This window comes from Montipora foliosa, chromosome 12, assembly GCF_036669935.1.
Source record: "Montipora foliosa isolate CH-2021 chromosome 12, ASM3666993v2, whole genome shotgun sequence".
Classification (NCBI taxonomy): Eukaryota; Metazoa; Cnidaria; class Anthozoa; order Scleractinia; family Acroporidae; genus Montipora; species Montipora foliosa.
In genome coordinates this window covers 18,974,816-18,997,315 of record NC_090880.1, presented here as the reverse complement: position 1 = coordinate 18,997,315, position 22,500 = coordinate 18,974,816, and the positions used below count along the sequence as shown (strand labels likewise).

At 39.0% G+C, this 22,500-nt stretch overlaps 1 protein-coding gene and 1 pseudogene across 1 annotated transcript; both read right to left on the bottom strand.

Annotated features, from left to right (window-relative positions):
• Window positions 1–10,175: 10,175 nt before the first annotated feature.
• Window positions 10,176–15,333, bottom strand: LOC137979738 (uncharacterized). The gene is made up of 3 exons (XM_068827074.1): window positions 15,203–15,333; window positions 11,213–11,278; window positions 10,176–10,962 (listed from the first exon to the last, which is right to left on the bottom strand). Exons 1-3 carry the CDS (start codon window positions 15,236–15,238, stop codon window positions 10,303–10,305), a joined length of 762 nt encoding a protein of 253 aa, XP_068683175.1. The 5' UTR covers window positions 15,239–15,333; the 3' UTR covers window positions 10,176–10,302.
• A 6,295-nt stretch (window positions 15,334–21,628) lies between these two features.
• Window positions 21,629–22,500, bottom strand: part of LOC137980936 (uncharacterized) — a 2,393-nt pseudogene continuing 1,521 nt past the window's right edge.

The following is a 22,500-nucleotide window of genomic DNA, read 5'->3' as shown; positions in this document are numbered from 1 at the left end:
CGTAGGCCACCCAGATTTGCCTTTTTGTATAAATATACAGAATAAGCAGGTTTTTTGTTCTCTTTGGTCTTAACAGACAGATCGAAAAATACAGAATCGTGGACATAGCTGGGGCTTGGAGTATGGGTCTCGCTTGACAGCATGTTTGGATTTGATGTAAATTATAAATCGATGGTATTTTCTCCACGAGTCGCACGTTTTGTAAGCTGTGGTGAGTTGTGTTCAGTTGAATACAGTCGATAAGAGTTTTCGATATTTCAATGTCGCTATGTCCAGTAATTTCGATATTCTCCCAGTTAATACCGGCGAGATTGAAGTCTCCACCAACATGTGGGTACGCAGGAGCTTGCAATTGATCCGAAAACTCATTGTTCACAGAGTTTATGAACTGCATGGTTGTTTCTTTTCTTGAATGCGGGGGACGGTGGAAAGATGCAAGTAGGGTCAAGTAAGACTTTCGTTTGACAGGGCAACTGTAGAAAAGCCCTAGCGATTTCACAGTTGGTGTCATAACTTAACGGATAACTAGGGTATATATATCTTTGACTAGTCAATAAAAGCACCACCGCCAAACGTGATTCTGTCGAAAACTAACAAACAAACTGCGGTTATAAACATAACGAGACAACGCATGTTGTAAAACTTTTTATGAACTTGACGTTTCGTATGCTCCAACATACATCTTCAGAAGCAACGATTACCTAAAGTACAAATGAATTTAAACACATTAAGGGGGTGTTTACATGATACCGGTACGAGTTTTATTCTGGTACGAGTTCATCCCGGTTCTTACTTATCGCTCTGTATTTGTTTACATGATACCGGTGAAAAATCTCATACCAGTACAACTCATACCGGTATGAGTTCATCCCGGTAGTTGTACCGGATCGAAATTCTCATAACGGTACGAAAAGTTATACCGGTATCATGTAAACGCTACATTGACTCCCATTCCGGTACGAGTCGTCAAGTCGTGGTGGACTGGGACTATTGACGCATGCGTTGTATTTCTAATAGCAGTACTTCATTGGACGCCATTATTATTGTTTTGGTTCATGCGTCATCCCTGTGTCAATATTTGTGTCGTCCATGTAAACACGGTATGAAATTGTCAACTCGTACCAGAATGAAACTCATACCGGTATCATGTAAACACCGCCTAAGACTAATACCAAACAAGGAAAGTAATGACAATGAAAAAATAAATGAAAATAAACAGACCTAGTTAAATCTGCTTGAAAAAATAAATGGCTAGTAGAGAAGAAGTTTCTCACTGCCAACTTTTTCATTAAGCGCTGGTTTCAAATCGCGAATCAACAAGGTCTCCTTAATTTTACAATGTATATCAGACTGTCCAGTAGCTAAAATGTCAAAGTGATGCCATTTAATCCTGAGGCCTGTTTGCGTCATATGATCAGCAATGGCAGAAGAATGGCTTTTACTCGTCAGCACTCTGAAATGTTCGGTTTTCCTGTCTTGCAATCGACGTTTTGTTTTCCCGATATAGTAATCACCACAATTCCAGCAGCTAGCCTTATAAACTATTTTAGACCTAACGGAGCGGCTGAGTCTGTCTTTATAGGGGAAAAAAGACTTAAGTCAGCGAGTGTTTCTGAAAATAATCTTGGAATTAAAACAACCATAGAACTTGTAAATACTTTATCTAAGCTGTTAAGTGACAATTTTACTTTGAATACTTAGATAAGATAAGACAATGAAAATTCTGTAACGACCGTTAAGTGATTTATCATAAGAAGCCTTTTTGCTTGCGGTTTTGCGTTTTAGAATATTAAGCCGGTATTTAAGTTACCTTTCGAGTCTTTCCATCATCCATCTTCCCCCAAGTCCCACAAGGGAGCGTAAAGAGCCTTTAGCAGAATGCGCAAGCTAGAATTATGCCATATTATTTGTAGATATGATGCAGCTCTTTAACACGACAGTAATCACGACATTTCTTCGCAAGCAAGTAACTTAGGTTGTATTTTGTTGACATAAGCGAAGCAAGTCAACGCCGAAGTTTAAGTTTTTTTAGCTTCAAGTTTTCTCAAGTTTTTTCAAGTTTCCAGCTTCAAGTTTTCAACAAATTTTTCATCAAGTGTTTAACATTGTTTCAGTGATTTCAAGGGCAGCACCAAGGTAACTATTTTGCCTCTGCATAACTAGTTTTAGCTTACACGATTCTTTAGCCGTGCCGCTTTATCGTTAACTTTTCTGAAATCGTGTGTAACGTTTCTATTAGTTTCTTTTTCTCTGTTTTTGTATTTGTTCAGAAGATATAGTTTTAACTTTTCTACCGGCGTAACCAAACATTAATTTGTCCGTATTGTAATTTCACTTGTAAGTTCTTGCCTCGTTACGATACGACTTTGTAATTTTGTGCGAACCTTTTTTCAGTTCTCATGGTGTTAATTAACAATTATTCGCCGAAGGCGAAGTGATTATCGGTGAATATTCACCGAGACGAAGTCGAGGTGAATATCCACCGATAATCACTGAGCCTGAAAAAAAAACCTTTCAACGCGAAAATCATCCTCACTTGCAGTGGCAAAACGACTACTGGCAGCCATTTTGTCCGTCGAGGTGATTATCGGCTGATAATCCCAGATAGCGAGCCAATGAGAGCGCGCGATTTTGTATAATCACCTGTGTATTTATACCAATAAACTTTAACATCAGTTTGTGGACATTGTTGACGTAATCACTGGAGCTATAGGATCCCATGGCAACACCATCGATCTGGTCGTAGTACTGGCCATCAAACACAAAATAGCTCCTCTTAGTTGCAAAAACAAGTAAATCTTTCAAGACAGAGCGCAGTAACTTTGGTGGATTGGTTAAAGCATATAATTTGTCTAGACAGATTTGTATTTTCTCGTCAAGCGGAACGTTGGTGAAGAGTGAACTAACATCAAAAGAGAAGATATATTCACCATTATGGTTGTATGTCTTGGCCCATTCTGCAAAGCTGAAGGAATCCTTGACGTCCTTGACAGTAAACCGGTTCGTTGAGATAAGTTGAAGAACTCGAACAAGATAGGACGCAAGGTTATAGTTGTAAGTGTTAACAGATGAGACAATATAGGGCGAAACGGGCAACCAGATTTATGTACCTTGGGAAGACCATAGAGGACACCGTGCGTAGAGCCAGATGGCAGTCTTTTATGAGGCTAGCTGCTGGGATTGTGATGATTACTATATCGGGAAAACAAAACGTCGATTACAAGACAGAAAAACAGAACATTTCAGAGCGCGACGAGTAACAGCCATTCTTTTGCCATTGCTGATCATGTGACCCAAACAGGTCACAGGATTAAATGGCATCACTTTGACATTTTAGCCACTGAACCCCGGGCACTGGACAGTCTGATGTACACTGTAAAATTAAGGAAACCTTGTTGATTCACGATTTAAAACGAGCGCTTAATGAAAACGTTTGCAGTGAGAAACTTCTCTACTAGCCATTTATTTTTTCAAGCAGATTTAACTTGATAGACTTGCTAATCGTTTTGGTCTCAGGGATGTTGTTCTAAGCTGGTTTAGTTCGTACCTCACGAGTAGGAAGCAATTCGTTGGTATCAAGGAGTGTTCCTCGTGCCTTGTCAACCTTGATGTTGGAGTGCCACAGGGCTCAGTACTAGGGCCTCTTCTTTACTTTCTCTATACTTCTCCATTAGCTGACGTTGTTAAGCGTCATAATGTCAGTTATCATTTTTACGCTGATGATTCTCAGTTGTATTTGTCGTTTAAGGGTAACCAACAGCTTGTACAATCAAGACAGTCTTTGGAGCAAGGTCTCACTGACATTTCATCGGGGATGCTTGCTTGCTAATGGTTTGAAGCTAAATCATGATAAGACAGAGCTGATGTGCATCCACTCTGGGTTTCTTAGTCGCCCTCCATTAGATGAGATCTTAGTTAGTGGTGAAACTGTTGTCCCTTGTATTTCTGCTGTTAATTTGGGAGTAGTTTTCGATGGATGCATGACTGAGGAACTTCAAGTCAGCAAGATTTGCAAGTCGTCCCACTTTCACTTAAGAAATCTGTCTTCTATTAGGAAATATCTTACTACTAATGCTGCTCACACTATTGTTCACGCTTTCATTTCTTCCAGACTCGATTACTGTAATGTTCTTCTTTATGGGCTCCCTAAATATCTTGTTGACAGGGTACAGCACGTTCAGAATTCTGCTGCTCGTGTTGTTACTTTTACAGGGAAGTTTGATCACATCACCCCTGTGTTGATTGATCTTCATTGGCTTCCTGTATACTATAGGGTTATCTTCAAGTTGCTTCTGCTCACTTATAAGGCCTTAAATGATCTGGCTCCTTGCTATCTGTCTGATCTTCTTTCCTATTGTTCCTCTTGCTACTCTCTTCGCTCTGTTACAAATAAACTTCTTGTTGAACCTAGAGCTAAGCTCACCACTTATGTTTTTCGGTCCTTTTCATTCGCTGCTCCGAGACTTTGGAATAGGTTACCTTTGAATATTCGTTCTTGCTCCTCAGTTGCTAGTTTTAAAATCAGACTCAAAACGTTTTTCTTTACATTATTTCTTGATAATAGGAAATTTAATTAGTTATTTGATTTTTTCTTTTCAATCATTTTCGTTTTTGATCGACTGATTTGATATTTCTTTCATCATTTGATTTTATCATTATCATTTCAATAATTTTTGTTTGAAATAATAACAATATTTTGTAGATCGTTTATAGAATTAACAATATTTATTGTATAATGACATTCCATTGAATTTAATGTATTTAAATTATTGTAAATTACTGTAAATTGTAAATTGTAAAGCCCCATGGACAGCGATACATGGATATGAGCGCTATATAAATAAAGTTATTATTACAAAAAGGTTTGTTTATTTTCATTTATTTTTTCATAGTCATTACTTTCCTTATTTGGTATTAGTCTTCGTGTTTAAACTCATTTGTACTTTAGGTAACCGTTACTTCTAAAGATGTATGTTGGAGCATACGAAACGTCAAGTTCATTAAAAGTTTTACAACATGCTATGTCTCGTTATGTTTATAACCGCAGTTTGTTATTCTTACTCAAGATGAAATGGCCGAAGAATGAGAGTGTCTACGATGTGATTCTGTCTTTTCGGTAGACCATATAATCTGATAGAAAAATGCTGTACGTTGGCTTTCGTATTAGTATCAATACTAGAACACGGCAATGACTTATTTATATAATAAATACAAAAGTACTTTAATAAGACCACTTAGTTGGCCAGTGGAAAAAATAGGTAAGTCTCTATCTCCCACACTTAGGATTAGCCACAAGTTGCTTAGCAACTTTTCGGCAACTTTTGTTTCCGCATTTGGCAACTATTAAACAGGCTTGGCAACTCTTGGTATTTTTAGCATTTTTAAAATATTTTTTTACTTTTTTCACGACATTTATTAGCTTTCGAGAGAAAAGTCAGCTAAATTCAACTGAGTTTGTGGACCCCAGCTGGACCGGCCAATAGTGCACAGCTTGGTGTTGCACGCCTGTTCTTGAGATCAACGGTATCGCATGGCACGTTTTTCAAGATGGCGGACAACACTGTCAGTGATTCAGATTCCAGCTGGAAAGAATGTGCAAATTAAGGCCCAATTAATCCTATTGCGGAAGTTTAAGTCTAGGGGAAAATCTCGCTACCCCCAGAAAAGCTAAAATAGCTAGAGAAAGATAAATTCAGTCAGACGAATCCGGCCAGGACTCCGGCCAGTAAAAAGCGCCGTACGCGTGGACAAAATGATCTAAATCGCAACAAAAACAACTTAAAGTGCAAGCAAGTAAACGAAAAGCAACTTTTCGGCAAGTTTTTCGAAATTCAGCAACTTTTCCGCAATTTTGGAAATAAAATAGACACCCTTTAATCGGCAACGTTTTGGGAAATTAACGGCAACTTGTGGCTAAGCCTATCCCACAGTTGGCTTACTCGAAACACTGAAATGGCGGGGATCACTCGGGACTACTCGGACGTAAAACTCCACCAATTGTATTGACTCCAACGTAGGTCATGTTGTTGTTGTTGTTGTTGTTGTTGTACAAGCCATAGGTGATACTCAAGAGTAGATTAATTTATAGAACGGCTCTCTTGGGAGATTCAGCACATCCAGTGTTGTAAAGGCCAATCAAAACAGAGCTATCTCAGCGCCAAGGGAAATATGATACTTTCCGCAGGAAAATCCTGTTCCTAAGAATAAACTTACTCAGGAAAGAGTTGACTCAAGGAATAAACGAGTTTCGTTTCGTATTCTCACGGTTAGACTGGATATAGCATGAAATGGACGCTAACGCGGTGGGAAAATTTGCATGTGAAAAAATAGAGGCTTCCCTTGAGGAGCTCCTGGTAATTCTCTTCAGTCGATGCTTACAAACACTCTTTCCATGTAAGATCAATCCCTGTATAGAACGCGTTGTCGCCTGATGTTGTTAGATCGTCATGATACTCCGAATTCATCCGCAGAGTGTCCACTACTTAAATATAATAATATAATTACATCGTTTTTGTTTTGTTTTCTTTTGTTCTTTTAGCGAACGGTGACCGCTCAATTGCCGGATTAGAAATTGCTTGTAAGGGCTAGTGGCAATTATTGTGATTAAAGATTAAAGTATAAAAAGATGTGCCAAGTTTACCAGTTGTTTATTCCGCCAGGAGAAAATCCAATTGGTATTATGTCCAACCGCCCTCCCATCCCCCTGCTTTTGCGAGAAAGACCAAAGATAAAAGAGGAAAGAGATTTTTACTAGCAGAAACCCTCTGTAAAATTGCTCCCAATTATGTGTCTGCACCAGTGAAAAGCCTCCGAAGTGCTTGCAATTGTTGATTGGTGAGATCAACGCTTTGTCTGAGGATGCTAAAGAACATTTTGATCCAAGAACTGCATTTAATTTCTTTCTGTGTTGTTGTTGTTGTTGTTGTTTTTTTTTTTATTAAGTACGAAAGGGTTATAATTTTTGCCGTCTTAAGAGATCTCAGTTAGGCTGTGATCCGTGATTTTTGCTGCAGAAAAATACCCTTGAACTCTAATAGTCGCACGTAATGGACTTGCCGCATCAACAATAATACTTCCTGAGAACGGCTTTTCTCAAATCCCAATGTCGGCAACATGCCACTAAGAAGATCAAGACAAAAGTCCCTGTTTTCACATTCTTGAGAAATCATAAAAAAGGAATAACCTGGCGTTTAATTCCCTTTTCTCGTGAATCACCAAATGCTCATTTTAATGCCTCTAAAGATGAAATGCGGAACCACAATTCTGCTTCCCTTGAGCCGTGATCCAACCAGCTTGAGCTGAAGCAGAAAGTAATTATCATCTTTACCATCACTATCAAATTATGGGTTTGCCTATTCGTGATATTTTATGTTGACTCTACAGGTAATGCTGTCGAGTAACCAAGTTGAAATTTCTAATCTCTTGACCTCAGGCGTTAAGCAAATATTGAAAACAGCGAATAACGAATATAACAAACGTGCTACAAAAAGAATGAAGAAAAACCGAGATCTAAAGAAAGACGTCAACAAAACAGATGTGGGTCAGAGCTCTCTTAAACTTATGTAACAATTGCCACATGTGTTTCATACAAACGCAAATCAATAAACGTTTTGTTTCCACATAGTGCGTTCTATTGAAAACGAGCAAGAGAACTCTGGAAATCATGAATATATTAATTCTGAATTTGACTGGAAGATAGCGGGAGCCCATTACCAAGAGCCTACAACTTCAATACTAGGGCTATGTAACGGCATTTTCACAGATCAAGCTATTTTTAGACGAGTTCTTAAAATAAGAGCTGGCTTGCACGAGTGACCATTCTCATCCCATGGTCGATGATTTCTCATGCAAGACTTGTGATTAGCTGGAAAGGTCTGGTTTCGCGGGAAAGTCGATCTAAGAATAAGTCGGTCTGTAAAAACGCCGTTCCACATTCCACAAATACAATAAAGTTGAACGCCCCAGTCATGGGTTCCTGACGACCGTTAAGTCATGTAAGACAAAAAGACAAAGTCGCAGCCACTCGGGGTCACAAAGCTGAACTGATTATTCCAGTTTCAAGTAGCTATTAAAGGCCAATGAGATTAATGCTACCTCCGCCCTCCCTGGACGGAATGCCAGTCCATTGCAGGGCTGCCCACAGTATTGTGGCCGGTAACCGCTTACACACCTGGGTGGAGATAGAGAGCATGGAACTAAGGAGACACTGAACACGGTGACTGGGTCAGGCGTTAATATCTTCATCTTTTGGGACCTCTGGTACCAACAGTGCAGCAACATTTTACAACTTTTGTAGTCCATCAATACGATAGCTTGCGATACTATAGTAGACTGCTGGAGTAGACAATATGTATAGGATATCGTTGAGCGAGAGTGTCACGTGATTTATGGGCAATAGTGATGTTTTTCTATATCTTTGAAAGACCTATTTATCTGGACTACGAAAGACGCATCTTAAGAGTTTTGATCACAGCAATAAGGAACATTACTTACGAAGTAACAAAACAAAAGATGTTTGGAAAAGTCTGGCTTGAGGGGGATTCGAACCAATGATTTAAAATCTTAACTCCACCTTGTCTACAGTAGATGGTAACTGATGGAATTAAACCATCATTTCGAGTCTTTTTTGCTGATAAAACCTTTTTTATCAAGTGAAAGCAAGACTCTCGCAGTTATGAACGCAATTTTTAATTAGCAATTTGCGTAGAGAAGCCTGAAAAATTTAGGACCGCTCTAACCAACTGAGCTGAACCACTGATGTTGGGAGCTGGTCATTTGTGGGTTCATATGGTGCCATGATGAATGAATCAACGAACAAAATGATATATGAAATGAATCATACATTGAACTGCGGATATGAAATCAAGTGAATCTACGATTCTCGCAGTTATGAACGCAATTTTAGCAATTGTGTAGAGAAGCCTGAAAAATGTAGGACTTAACAGTGTTTGACCCCGTGTCCTCGCCATACCGGTGCAAAAAATCTTTTTTAGCTTCATAAACTGCAGTTCCTCGAAAATGTTGTAAGATGGCCGTATTCCAGGTTCTGTTGACGACGTGAGCGTATCGCCGTTCTATGAGATTTCGGTGATCCGTGATTTTTGCTAAAAATATCCGTAAAATACAGTAGTCGCACGTGATGGATTGGCGCACCACCACAGCTGGGCCAATGATGCTTCCCGAGAACAGCTTTTGTCAAATCACAATGTCGGCAAAATGCCAAGAAGATCAAGGCTAAAATTCGTGCTTTTCATAGTTCTTGAGAACCGCAAACAAAACAACCACCGTTAAATTTCTTTTCCTCGTGAAACGCCAAATGTCACTAATGCTGTGCGCCCAGAAGCTGTAACTGAAAAAGTTCAGTTCGATAGAAGAAGTCCATGCATGGGCTTCTGACTATAGTAATCTACAGTTGGTGGAGTATCGTAATTGTTGAAATTAGACCATTATTTCGAGTCCTCTTTGCTGTAAACACCTTTGTTAGCCTTATAAGGCAGTTCCTCGAAAATAGGTCGTAAGATGACAAAATTCCAGATTTTACCCCTTTTTTTTCACTTTTTTTTCTCTTACTGTCACCGCTGATACACATTTCCAATAACATGAAATCATATTTTCTGGTAACCATCTCAGTTCACGTCTACTAATTTTTACAAGCCGAATTGAGGACAAGAAAGACACCTGAAAAATTCAGGTTGCTTCAACGAGATTCGTTCAACCCAACTTAGACCTCTGCGATGCCAGTTCAATGCTCTACTAACTGAGCTATGAAGCCACTCAGTTTGGAGCAGGTCAATTGCTTAGGCTCATGTGTTCCCGTGAAACGACTCGATGAATGAAAATGTGCTAGGTTATTAAAATCGGTTGACCCTCGATCTGAAAAGTCCTACTAATGCATGTTATGTACTCAGAGGCGTTCATGTAACCTGTACAGTATGGCTTGTATGTCCATAGTTGAGTTTATCAAAAGCCTTAGGACATCAAATCACTTTTCAACTATTGTATTCTCCGTTGTCTCACCGCGATTAAATTTAACTTTTCTTTTTCTAATGTCGTGGGGCTTCATGCTTAATCGGCCAAGGAGATGTGATTACGATACCAAAGCAACAAAATTGCAATTTGTCAATTATTGAAGCATGCAATGCAATTCACACAGTCACAAAAACGACACACGCCATTATTTTTTTCTTTTATTTAATTACCTGACAATTTCTTCATATCTCATCTCCGAGTCGGTTATGATCTAACATCATCATTCATGTCTGTTTGTATTACTAAGCCCCGACTGTGGTTAAGAATTGTCTCTCACAGATGACTTCCAAACCACCACTGTGTAGTCGACGTATCATTATGGGTACAGCGGAACGCAGGGTTGCTGGACCCATAAGCACCAAAGTTGTCTTCACTACCTACTGATCCAGCAGACGGGTTAAACTGACAATTAGTTGAAGGACTGTTGATGTGCAGGAGCGTAGAAGTCTGCCAAAATGTTGCTGTTACGTGCATGCCAACATGCCCCCGTATGTTAACGAATTCCACTTTTTCGCAATCGCCACTTCCACGATAATCTACGATGTCAAAGTCCTTGAAGTTTCCACGGACATAATCGCGATAATCAACGCCGTGGGTCGGGAAACAGCATGTTGCTCGCCAGTGAGTGGAGTGACTCTGCAGGGATCTTATTCGTGCCAAACTCAGGCGGTATAGATTCCAATTTTGCGCGTTCTCGTTCACTGGTGCGTCAAAATTGAATTGACTTGTACGAAATGGGGCAAGGCTACGACGAGAATGGCTCCAAGACATCACTAAAGTCCAAGCAGATCCGGGTTCTGACTGAAAATCGCAATAAGCCGGAAAGCTGTTACCACTTGTGTCGAACAGTTTGTAGATTCCACACTTGGAGTCGCCATGCTTTAGGTAATCCACGCAGGAGTAAGGATGGAAAAAATGATGAGAAGTGTCTCCCTAGCGAAAAACAAAGATTACAATTTTATTCCATATCCTTGTACGCAGACACAGAGACATTTTCATTTCTCCGTCTAGTTTGTTAGAAATTTGTTAGTTTTCAATATCTGCGATCCTTTTTTAGCAGATATTTTGTCCTCTGTATCTCATGAACCGAGAGGATTTAAGTCGTCAAACTTCACGGCCAGTTTTCTTTTTACTACCTTGAAAACGTGTTAAAAGATCGGATTTCGGTACTTGGGAGTCTTACCGTGCTTTCCGCATGCGGTGTTTCGGCGGTTTGACATCCAATCGCGTTTCCCACAACAGACAAACCCTAACAACAAAGATATCATCTGTTAATTTTGTGTTCAACAAGACGCTCAGTTAAAGAACCTTACTCACCCACTTTACATTGCGCGTTTTTGTTGTTGTTGTCGAACATGGGCTTTTTAGTGTTTCAAATTTGTTTGGGAGGGGGGGGGGGGGGGCGATTATTCGAGGGAGGCGATTAATTTAAATATTTCGGTCAAAGGTGGGCGACTAGTCGAGGGAGGCGATTAATCGAGGGACGGCTATTATTCGAGGAAATACGGTAAATAGTTTTTACGGCATCTCCAAATTAATGAAACAGGCTTCTAAAGCACAAAGAAATCCATTTAAGGCATTTCTGATGCATTTTTGAAAAGTTTCGTCATTGGGTGCCCCTGACTGGTGCAGGAAATAAGGAAAAACAACTTATAACACAAATAATACGTCTTGGTGACATAAAAATTTTTGGGACTTGGCCCATTTAAGTTTGAATTAGAATAAAACGCAAACAGCGGTTACAAACATTTGCTTGAACTGCATAACTTTTTATAAACTTAACGTTTCGTATGTTACAACATACATCATCAGAAGTGATTATTATTCAGTTACAGATAAATTTAAATTCGAAACTACAACTGTAAGGACTGGGAACTAACGAAATTGATTGACATAAAACGACAAGAAACGTTTTCATTTAAGGTTGGCTTTAGATCACGGTTAAACAGAGACTCTTTAATTTTACGATGCATGTCTGATCGACCAGTTGCTAATATTTCAAAATGATCCCACTTAATTCTATGGTTGGTTAAGAAAACATGATCAGCAATTGCAGATTCGTGACAATTTGGAGTCAGGGCTTTAAAATTTTCTGCTTTTCTGTCACGTAATCGGCGTCTCGTTTTCCTATATAGAAACCATTGCAATCCCAGCAGTTTGCTCTGTACACTACTTTTGACCTGAAGGAAGGACCTAGTTTATCTTTGTAAGGGAAAAAAGACTTGATTCTTCGGGTGTTCTGACAAACTATTTTGAGGTTTAAAATACCATAGAATTTGTTTATGCAAGACCTCAGCTGTTTTGTGAGGTCATTACTGTGATGACCTAAGAAAGGTAGAACAATAATAACTTCTTTTTTCCTAAATATTTGTACAGGATCTTTTGGCTTATTTTGATGTTTCTCAATGCTATCATTCATACGATGGCAATTTTGTCAGGGAAATAAAAAAAACACTTCGAAGATCCTCGAGGAGGATTATCCTGTGAAATTAAATGGATTTCGGTCAGAAAAACAGCAGAATACCCTCATTTCGTGCGCTTTTCTATGAAGCGTGGAGCTACGTCTACGTTGAATTCAAGAGGGAAATACAGTTTCTACGCGTTGTACTTAAATGTTTGAACTTTTAACTGGACCTCAATCGGGAGAAGACAAAACGCGGAGCCCTACTCCATGGAGTACCCTATGGAGTACCCAAATGGAGTACCCTAAAAATACTATTTCGAATGAGTACTGTTGATCAATGTGTAAGCAGCATCTGAAATAGTGCTTACTTAAGCCTCAACACCCATTTCAAACAGCATTGTTCAACAGTATTTAAGTCTAAGCACCCATTTTAAAAAGGTTAACATACACGAAGTTATCGGCCACCACATCAATAATCGAGAGAGTACCTTCACAATGACCTTGCTAACGCGTTAAACCACTCAGCCATCGTGACACATTTCAATGAAGATGATGTAAGCAAGAATTTATTGTGGGATCTTTTCGCCCGATATGATTGATTCAGTATTAAACTATTCGATAAAGTGGACAGATACTTTTTCTTTGAGAAAGGCAAGCTTTAAAGGTAAGGAGAATTTTCTACGTTATTTCTACATCTTGCTTCCTACTTGTGTGTTCCACTGTGAACATTATTTTGCATAGAACGAATACTTCATTAGAAGTATTTTGCATAGAACGAATACTCCAATATTTCTCGGGAACCAGTTTGTTCGCCGTTTTGACGTAGAAAGAAAATAAGAAAATAGCTTTCAACGGCCAAACAATATAAAAAATGAAGGCAAGTTTAAAAAAACGAATTAAATCACCCGAAATGTGGCAAATTGTTTTATTCTCGATCGACACATCCATAAAGTTCCTTCTGCTCTTCTTAAAACTGCATATTCAAATTTATTTACTTTTGCGTCAATGTTTGTTTTGCATAAAACAGGGTAGCAAAATCTGTACCTTGCTTAGTTCGCATTTTTGAGCCTTAAAATAGAATTTTTGGTCGTATGTTCGTGACAGCAAGTCGCATATTTTGACGTCCCCCATCCAAATACTAACCCCGCTAGAAAGGGCTTAACTTTAGAAACATTGGTCTTGGAAAGCTGTCAGAAGCTTAGAGTCCACGCTTAAGCTTGTGGTGAAAAAGAAGTTGTAAATGATCAACGTGTCAGCCTTGAAGTCAAATGTTTCTCAATTTCCTTTTATTTTCTTCAATCGTCCTGGGTTTAGTATTTTACTGAACCACATGTCTTCTCAGGGGGTATCTAGCAAAGATGACTACCATGGCACCGTAATGATTTACGATACCAAACAATATCGTGTACTATTAGAGCTACATATTACGCAAGGACAACTTGAATCTCCTGGAAAAACAAAACACATCTCAGTTGACAGTTATGGAAAAAACACGGTCAAGTTACTGCACTACCACACGTACGCATGCAATGCGTTCCTACTTTAAAAAATATCCCGTATCTCCTCAATTCTATATTCGTTAGCAATAGTTGGTTCTATATTCGTTAGCAATCATCCTTTCAAATTTCAGAGAAATCGACCGGTCCGCGAATATTTTACGAGTTTTTTCCAATGGGATGCCAAAAGGCCAAGTGGATGTTATGCATAATAGGGGAAGTTCGGGCGATCAAGTTGCACGTGTGACCCGTTATAAATATTTTTTCACAAAATGTTCCCGAATCACCACAGAAGACAAGAATACCATTCTAAAAGCTTATTCTAAGCAAACAGTAGGTTCTGGAGGTAATTTTGAGAGTGGAAATCAAGTTTACGTCGCATGGTATATTTATTTTGACTTTCGACGCCATTGCCGGTTAAGTTAATCATTCTACTGTGTCCACCTGAGAAATCTGAGCATTTCCCACTACCCTCTCGATCCTAAGAAAATACGCGCAGAAGGCTCAATGCACAAAGACACTACTTAGCAGGGGAGTGACAGGCAAGACTTTTACCGACACGAAAAAAAAATAAATAAATAAAATAAATAAAACCAACAAATGAAACGTAGATTCCGACTGGGTTTGCCATACTAGCAACCCAGTAATAATATTAGAAACTCAATAAACATAGCTTATTTTCCAATGGAAAACAGAATTAAATAGCCCATTTGATGTCCGATGGAAACAGATTACTTCACACAGTCATGTAATTTAGAGTTTCAGGGGCCCTGAAAATGGCGACTGACGTAATGTGGGCGCGCAATGTAAAGTGGGTGAGTAAGGTTCTTTAAATGTTGATTTGAGATACTTGTACCTTGCGCTGAAATTGATAGCATAACACCTAGCAAGCATAAACGCGGGTTTCATTTATTAAATAATGCGTGCTTACTGAATTCATTGGCTTCTCTTGGCCGCATTCTACGGAGGAGAATGTACGGGAATCTGCTCAAAAACGTATGCTCGGCGTTTTTTAAGATGTGTCTACCACGAATATTGATTGTAATAAACTGAAAGGGGCATTACAGAGCTCTAAAGTTCGGTGATTTCAATTGCGAATATTAGCAAAATGTCGGCTAAACTTTGGAACATCGAGGCTAAGTCGTAAACATTTCGGCGATTGCCCTTTCTTGGACAAATTAAAATCGAAGTCGTTTTACTAGCGTTAAAAGTTGATCGGTAAGATGTAAACGCTTTTTATCCCGATGACTGAGGGAAGTGTGTTTTTACTTACCAGAAGGACCAGACCTGAAAATGGCACAAACATCATCACAACAAATTGAGCGCACGGTTCTAAGAGTGTGGAAAGCAACTGACTGTAAGACTGCACACGACAGCCCACCCTGTCAAAATGAACTCTACAGTAAGATGACCGGGGTTTTCTGACAAGGCGAACAGAAGAACAATGATGTCATATGATGCTTCAGCCATTTGAACAGGGGCCAAAGTATAAGAAATGGGATTTTGCATGTCATAAGCAGCTTACAAATCTCCAACAGAGCAAACCGTTTCGATAACAAGTGCCAGGAGCCCATGTGCTAAGCTTACCAGTTGTTTATTCTGCCACGAGAAATGCCAATTGGTATTATGTCCATCCGCCCTCTGACCCTACTCTTACTTGTACGAAAGAGAAAAAGAAAATAAAATAAAAATGAAGAAAAAAAGCTTCCACTTTCAACAACCCTAAAATGTCTTCCAATTTTATTCTGCACCAGTGAAAAGCCTCGAGCTTGGAATTGATGTGATCAAGGCTTGGGCTAGGGTTACTAAAGGAAATTTCGTTGTGAGCCAAGAATTGCCTTTCTCTCTAAACGTTCTTTTATCTTTTATGACCTACAAAGAGATCATAATTTTTGCAGTGTTATGAGATTTCGCGGTTAAGGCTGTGATTCGTGATTTTTTGCTTAGAAATATCTTTGAACTCCAATAGTTGCACGTGATGGACAAGTACTTTGCTGAACCTGGGTCGGCCCTAATGATCCCTGAGAACAGCTCTTGTCAAATCACAATGTCGGCAACATGCCAAAACGGTCAAGACTACTGAAAATCCTAGTTTTCGCATAGTTCCTGAGAATCGCAACTGTAAACAGACAAATTAACACTAAATCTCGGTTTTCTGAATTTTTGTTGAGGAAGTCGTAAGACAAAAGTTGATAAACAAATATCATTGTATTTCACCACGTTACAGTGCGACACGCCTTACCGTGGCCACCTAACAAAGTTTTTCACAAATTGTCCACCAATCAGGATGTATGAATTTGATTGACAGTCACCCCTCTTTGCAAAGTTCGCACAGTTGTAAGTTGAACACCGTTGCAAGGGTTGTTGAGTTGAGGTATTTACAGGTAATTGTCAAATAAAACTTTGTTGCATGGGTGACCACGGTAAGGCGCGTTGCACTGTAAGCAACTTAAACTTATCTTAGGAATTAAGCAAGATTGTTTCACTGCATATTCAATTCCAATGCAAAATGCAACCTCGCAATATTCTACTTTGCTATCGCAAAGGGCATCAAAGTTATGCATGAGCTCATTGCAGAGGGCATGAAAATTATGAGCTTAAGTTGAAAGTTATAATTATTGAATCAATCAAGGTATCTAGCCGAGGGGAAATATCCCTCTACTAACTGGGGACATGGTATCCTAGTAAAACCTAAGATCGCAAGGCATTAAAACTCAAAACCTTTAAATCAAGTTGAAAGAAATGTCATTATTATCATTATCATTATCATTATTATTATTATTATTTATCTTTAATAAACTTCTTGATTTGCGTTTTCGTGACATTTTGTGTTGTCTCTACAAGCGAGGCTGTTGAACAGCCAATTAAAGTTAAATCCCTAACTGCTTGCCAGACCTCATGCGTTGAGCTAATATCTCATAATCCTTGTTGCCAAGAAACAAACCTCGCATTCCAGCCAACCTTCAAATCTGCTTGACATCATACTTAAAGGTTTGAAATTTTTCAATCCTCTCTATCTGTTTTCTTTCATTCTGAAATCCAGCCGAAATGCAACATCTTCGATGTAGCATTTTCTTTGTCTTTGTCATGCATTACTTGCTTCGGGTCCTAAAGAGTCTTTATTACCATTTGATTGTGAGGATGTGGACAAGACAGACTATACCTTTGAAGGACCTATTTATCTGGAGTACGAAAGACGCTTCTTAAGATTTTTTATCATAGCAATAAGAAACTTTACAACAAAGAAACAAAGAAAGTTTGACAAATTCTGGCTTGAGCGGGATTCGAACCAATGATTTAAAATCTTAACGAATCGGATGTTCTCCACCTTGTGAAGGCACGCCAAGTCACTAATGCTGTGCACCCAGAAGATATTACTGAAATAGTGCGGTTCATGTCTATAGAGAAATCCAAGGGCTTCTAACTATAGAAATCTACAGCAGATAGTAACTGATGGATTTATACCATCATTTCGAGTCTTTTTTGCCGCTAAAACCTTTTTTTATCAAGTGAAGGCATGTTTCTCCAGATTCTGGCACTTATGAACGCAATTTTAGCAATTGCGTAGAGAAGCCTGACAAAACATTTTATAGCTTCGAATAAACTGCAGTTCCTCGAAAATACGTTTAATTTGGCCGAATTCCAGCTTCTGTTGACGACGTGAGCGTATCGCCGTTCTTTGGGATTTCGGTTTAGGCTGTGATACGTGATTTTTGCTTAAAATATCCGTGGATTTAAATACAGTAGTCGCACGTGATGGACTGGCGCATTACCACAGCTGGATCAGTGGGTCTTCCTGAGTACAGCTTTTGTGAAATCACAATGTCGGAAGGGTGACCCGAAAACACTGACCCCCGGTCCATGGACCCTTCTACGGACCGGGTCCATGGAGTGCCTTACAGACCGGTCCACGGACTATCTCTACGGACCCCCTCTACGGACCACCCCAAAAACCACAGAATTAAAAATAAACGAGATGCTTCCGTGAAGCATACACTGGGTTGCCTGTGGTACGTGTTACAGAAATTTAGAAGGCACTGAATTGTGTGGTATTGAACTACAGCTTTCCAGTCTCTGAAGAATAACAAATAAAAGCGAAGCGAGAAACATTGGCTTCTGGGCTGACATGATAATTTTCAAGTTCCCTCACAACTTCTTTTCACCACAACTTGAAGCTTGCCCTCTGTGGAGCATCTGACAGCTTTGTGATACCAAAGTTCACTGAAGTAAAGCCCTTTCCAGCGGGGTTAGTGTTTGGATGGGAGACCAAAACAATATACCCCTCATAAAACAGAAGCATCGGACAGAAAACAAATTTAAAGTTGTTATTACTGGGTTGCCGTATGGCAATCCCAGTCGGAAAATGGGTAGAGTTTCCGATTTATTTTTTTTATTTTCCGTGTCGGTAAAAGTCTTGCCTGTCACTCCTCTGGTAAGTGGTGTCTTTGTGCATAGAGCCTTCTGCGCGTATTTTCTTAGGATCGAGAGGGTAGTGGAAATGCGTAGATTTCTCTGGTGGACACAGGAGAATCAGTAACTTAGGCTGCAATGGCGTCGAAAGTCATGTAACGCGAATGGCGTTTTAGTGGATCCGTAAATAAAATATACCCTTATGGAGCTCAATAATGGAAAGTCAGTTGGATAAACTAGGCAGGCGGTGAAAAACCAACACCTGGAATCTCAAAAGCGATGAGTAATGGACTTCGACAACAATCTATCGCCCGTCGAGCCGAAATCAAAGTGAGCTGTATTTCTAAAATAATATTTAACCAAGTGTGCTGTTATGTAGAGCACTGAAACCAAATGGAAAATTCTCTGGTAACTTATGGGTTCAACAAAGACAGAAAACGATTGAACGAATCGAACACCTTACGTGGATCTGTGATCAACTCTGCACAGTCTTCAGGTAAAAAAAATCATTGGAAATGTAACAGCCAAGAATTATTTGAGAGAAAGCTTGTCGTGTATTTTGTGCTTCATTATTCAAGGAAAAGGTTCTTCATGGAAACGGTTTGATCCTGAAATTTAGTTTGTTGCAATATTGCGCATATTTGACACGATTGAGTTTCTTCTCTTCACGCATGTAATGAAATAGAAGGGGTTTTTGCCTCTAATAGCAAATATGTTGTTTGTTTCAAAAAATTGTTCGCTGGAAGAGGTGGCTTTTATGAATTCATCATGTTTTATGATATGCGAGCTTAACTGGGTAGTTTATATGGCAATAGTAAAGCATTTTCTTCTCAAAATGAGGTTAGCGTCTTTCTGGTGTGCTAACTTAATTAAATCGTGAGTTTGTATTTGCCGTCTCCCGCGTTACCTTGATTTTGCACTCTCAAAATTACCTCCAGAACATTCTTTTTGAGTAGAATAAGCTTTTAGAATGATATTCTTGTCTTGCATAAAGCAAGTTAACAAAATATGTACCTCGCTGAGTTCGCATTTGTTAGCGTTAATAGTTTTTATACTGATTGTCTGGATAAACCACTCTTGCCGGTGAAATCTAGCCGTTACGCTCCGCAAATCAGACTAAAGCTCAGGTGTTGCCTTTCCTTCACTGTTGACCGGTGGCTTCGAAACTAAGTTCTTCCGCCATTTTGTTCAGGACAGAGAAATCGCGAAGCCTGGGGCGAGTTCACAAACCCGCGGGAGAATATGATCCGAACAAAATAGCGGAGGGAAAAAAAGACAATACAAATAGAGCTTACGTATTATCAATTTTTTTCGAAGGATTTCGGTCCACAACGAAGGAAGGCGCAACATGTGATTAATAGACTTTGTACCCGAGCCTGAGCCTTAGTCTGTTGAATTTGCGGAGCGTTACGGTTGAGATTTCGCCGACACGAGTGACACGAGTGGTCTATCCAGACAACTGGTAAGTCAAATCTTTATTTCTATGTTGTTTTAGGGTGTTCCGTAAGGGTAGTCCGTGGACCCAGTCCGTAGAGGGGTCCATGGACCGGGGGTCAGTGTTTTCGGGTCACCCATGTCGGAAACATGCCAAGAACATCAAGACTAAAATTTGTGTTTTTCATAGTTCTTAGGAACTGCAAAAAACAACAACCGTTTCTTTTTCTCGTGAAAACGAAATTTGTCACTAATGCTTTGCGCCCAGAAGCTATTACTGGAAGTCCATGGGCTTCTGGCTATACGGTAATCTGTAGCTGTTGATGCCATCGCAATTGTTGAAATTAGACCGTTATTTCGAGTCCTGTTTGCTGCAAAAACCTTTTTTAGCTTCATAAGGCATTTCCTCGAAAATAAGTCGTCGTAAGATGGCCAAATTCCACTGAGGTTCGGTTAACGATTTTTTTGGTAGTTTTTTCTCTTTCTGTCACAGATGACGCACATTTCAGAATCGAATTTGTCCATGAAATCATATTTTCTGGTGGCCATCTCTACGAACTGCATCTGTAAAAACTTGTTTATCATAGACTCGTTTCGTCTGCCTAACGCAAACGTCTTCAGGGAGTATTACGTTAAAGTATTACAATATTGCGTTAAACGCCTGTATCTAAGCCATGATCTGATGGCAAAAATGACGGCACAAAACCGTGGCCCTAAAGTATTGTTTCTCACGCCTTCAAGTTCAAGTTCAATTTCATTTTATTCACACCGATTCAACTACAATACAACAACAAAAAGAGTAAAAAAAAGAAATGAAAACAGAGCTAGCTATACATTAAATTAAACATAACAGAGAAGAAACTGTGTGGCAGCCAAAGGAGCCAAGCTTTCGAGTTGGCTGCTACCACAAAGCCGTTACAAGTGGGTGGAGGTTATGTAGTGCTTATAGAAACTAGTTATAAAGGTCTGGCTAAGTTAATCACACGTCTAACTGTCAAGTGGAGAGAGTTTATATTCTTTTTTAAACTGTCGAAGGGGAGACACTTAATTTTCATAGGTATTGCTTCCCAGGTCTGTGATGCCACTACGCCAAACCTTGCCAGGCCATAATTAGTCCTAGAAAATGGCCTGTACAGGCTTTGATTAGTGGCATACCTGGTCTTATAATTATGGACAGCCGAAGCTGGTTGAACTAAATCATAAAGAGAGCAGGAGGTACATCCCTTTTTCGATATTGTATTTTATGCACAAGAGCGCCAATTTTTTTATTTAAAAAAATTCTCTAACTTTAAAATTTCCAATAGTCTAAAGTACGGTGTGGCACTTTCTCTTTTGTTTGCAAAAAGGATGCCGGGAATACAGTTATTTTGACTTATTTTGATTTTATGTAACTTAGCTTGGTATGCGATACCCCAGCTCATTATTCCATACGTTAAATACGGATATATGATAGTGTAATACAGTTGTTTGAGTGTACTCATAGGCATGTAATGCCTAAGCTTAAATAAAATTCCAATATTTTTGTTATTTTGTTGTTAATGTGCTGGAGCCGAGCATCCCACTTTAGGTGCTCATCAATAAAGACACCCAAGTATTTAATCTGGAACGTTTGTTCTATACTGCAAACTGTTTTCTGATATTTCAGATATTTGTTTTCTTAGGTGAAGTAATTATCATGTAATTCGTCTTCTTAAAATTAATGGATAGCATATTTGCTGCACAAAATTTCAAGACCTTTCCAAGTTCTTCATTAACAACTGATTGTAATTGTTCGGGGTCTTTTGAAGAATAAAACATATTTGTATCATCTGCAAAAATCCTAAAAGTTAATTTCATCGAGGACCTAGGCAAATCATTAATATACAATAGAAACAGCAGTGGACCTAAGTGTGGAGCCTTGAGGCACGCCACATGTGATGGTTTTCAGGCTGGTTTCTGCATTACCAACTTTGACACATTGTTTACGCTTATTTACATAGTCTGAAAACCACGCAAGGGGAAGTCCTCGGATCGCATATTTATACAGTTTTTCTAAAAGAATATGGTGGTTAATTGTATCGAAGGCCTTGGAAAAGTGTAAAAAGATACCACATTTTATTTGCTGATTTCAATTTCTCCACAGGTTCTAGAATGGCACATTCAGTGGAGTATATATCTCTTTCGAAAGCCAAACTGGAAGTTAAAGAGTAGACATTCTTTTTCTAGATAGGACACAAGTTGGTCATATACTAGTATTTCCAGTACTTTACTAAAGGAAGAAATAATTGCTATTTGCCTATAATTTCCTAACTCAGATACACTGCCAGTTTTAATAATTCTGGGGTTACTTTTGATATTTTAAAGATTTCAGGAAACTCCCCTGATAGTATTGACTCATTAAATATTTCAGGGAAGGGTGCAGAGAGCTGTCCACTTCCAAGTTTAATAAGTTTGTTAGGAACATTTAGAGATGCTTTATTTTCTTTTAGTCCAGCAAATAATGTAGATATTTGTGTTTGGGTTACTGGAGCAAGATAAAAACTGTTTGATGGCGTAGACTCTGTGTATTTCAAGGGGTCTGTATGATCAGTTTTGATTTCCTTTGCTAAAGTTGGCCCAATATTTACAAAGAAGTTATTGAATAATTCAGCAATATCCTTTTCTTGTGTAAAAGTCCTGTTATTGTGAATAATTCTTGTGGGGAGAGTTTGACCTTTAGTTTTCCTTTTAGAAGGGTACCAATAAGTT

Coding starts and splice junctions, on each gene's coding strand:
- LOC137979738 (XM_068827074.1), bottom strand. CDS start 15,238: ATGATGTTTGTGCCATTTTCAGGTCTGGTCCTTCTG. Junction 11,279..15,202: donor TTTCAGGTCTGGTCCTTCTG/GTAAGTAAAAAC, acceptor CTTTGTTGTTAG/GGTTTGTCTGTTGTGGGAAA. Junction 10,963..11,212: donor CACCGCATGCGGAAAGCACG/GTAAGACTCCCA, acceptor GTTTTTCGCTAG/GGAGACACTTCTCATCATTT.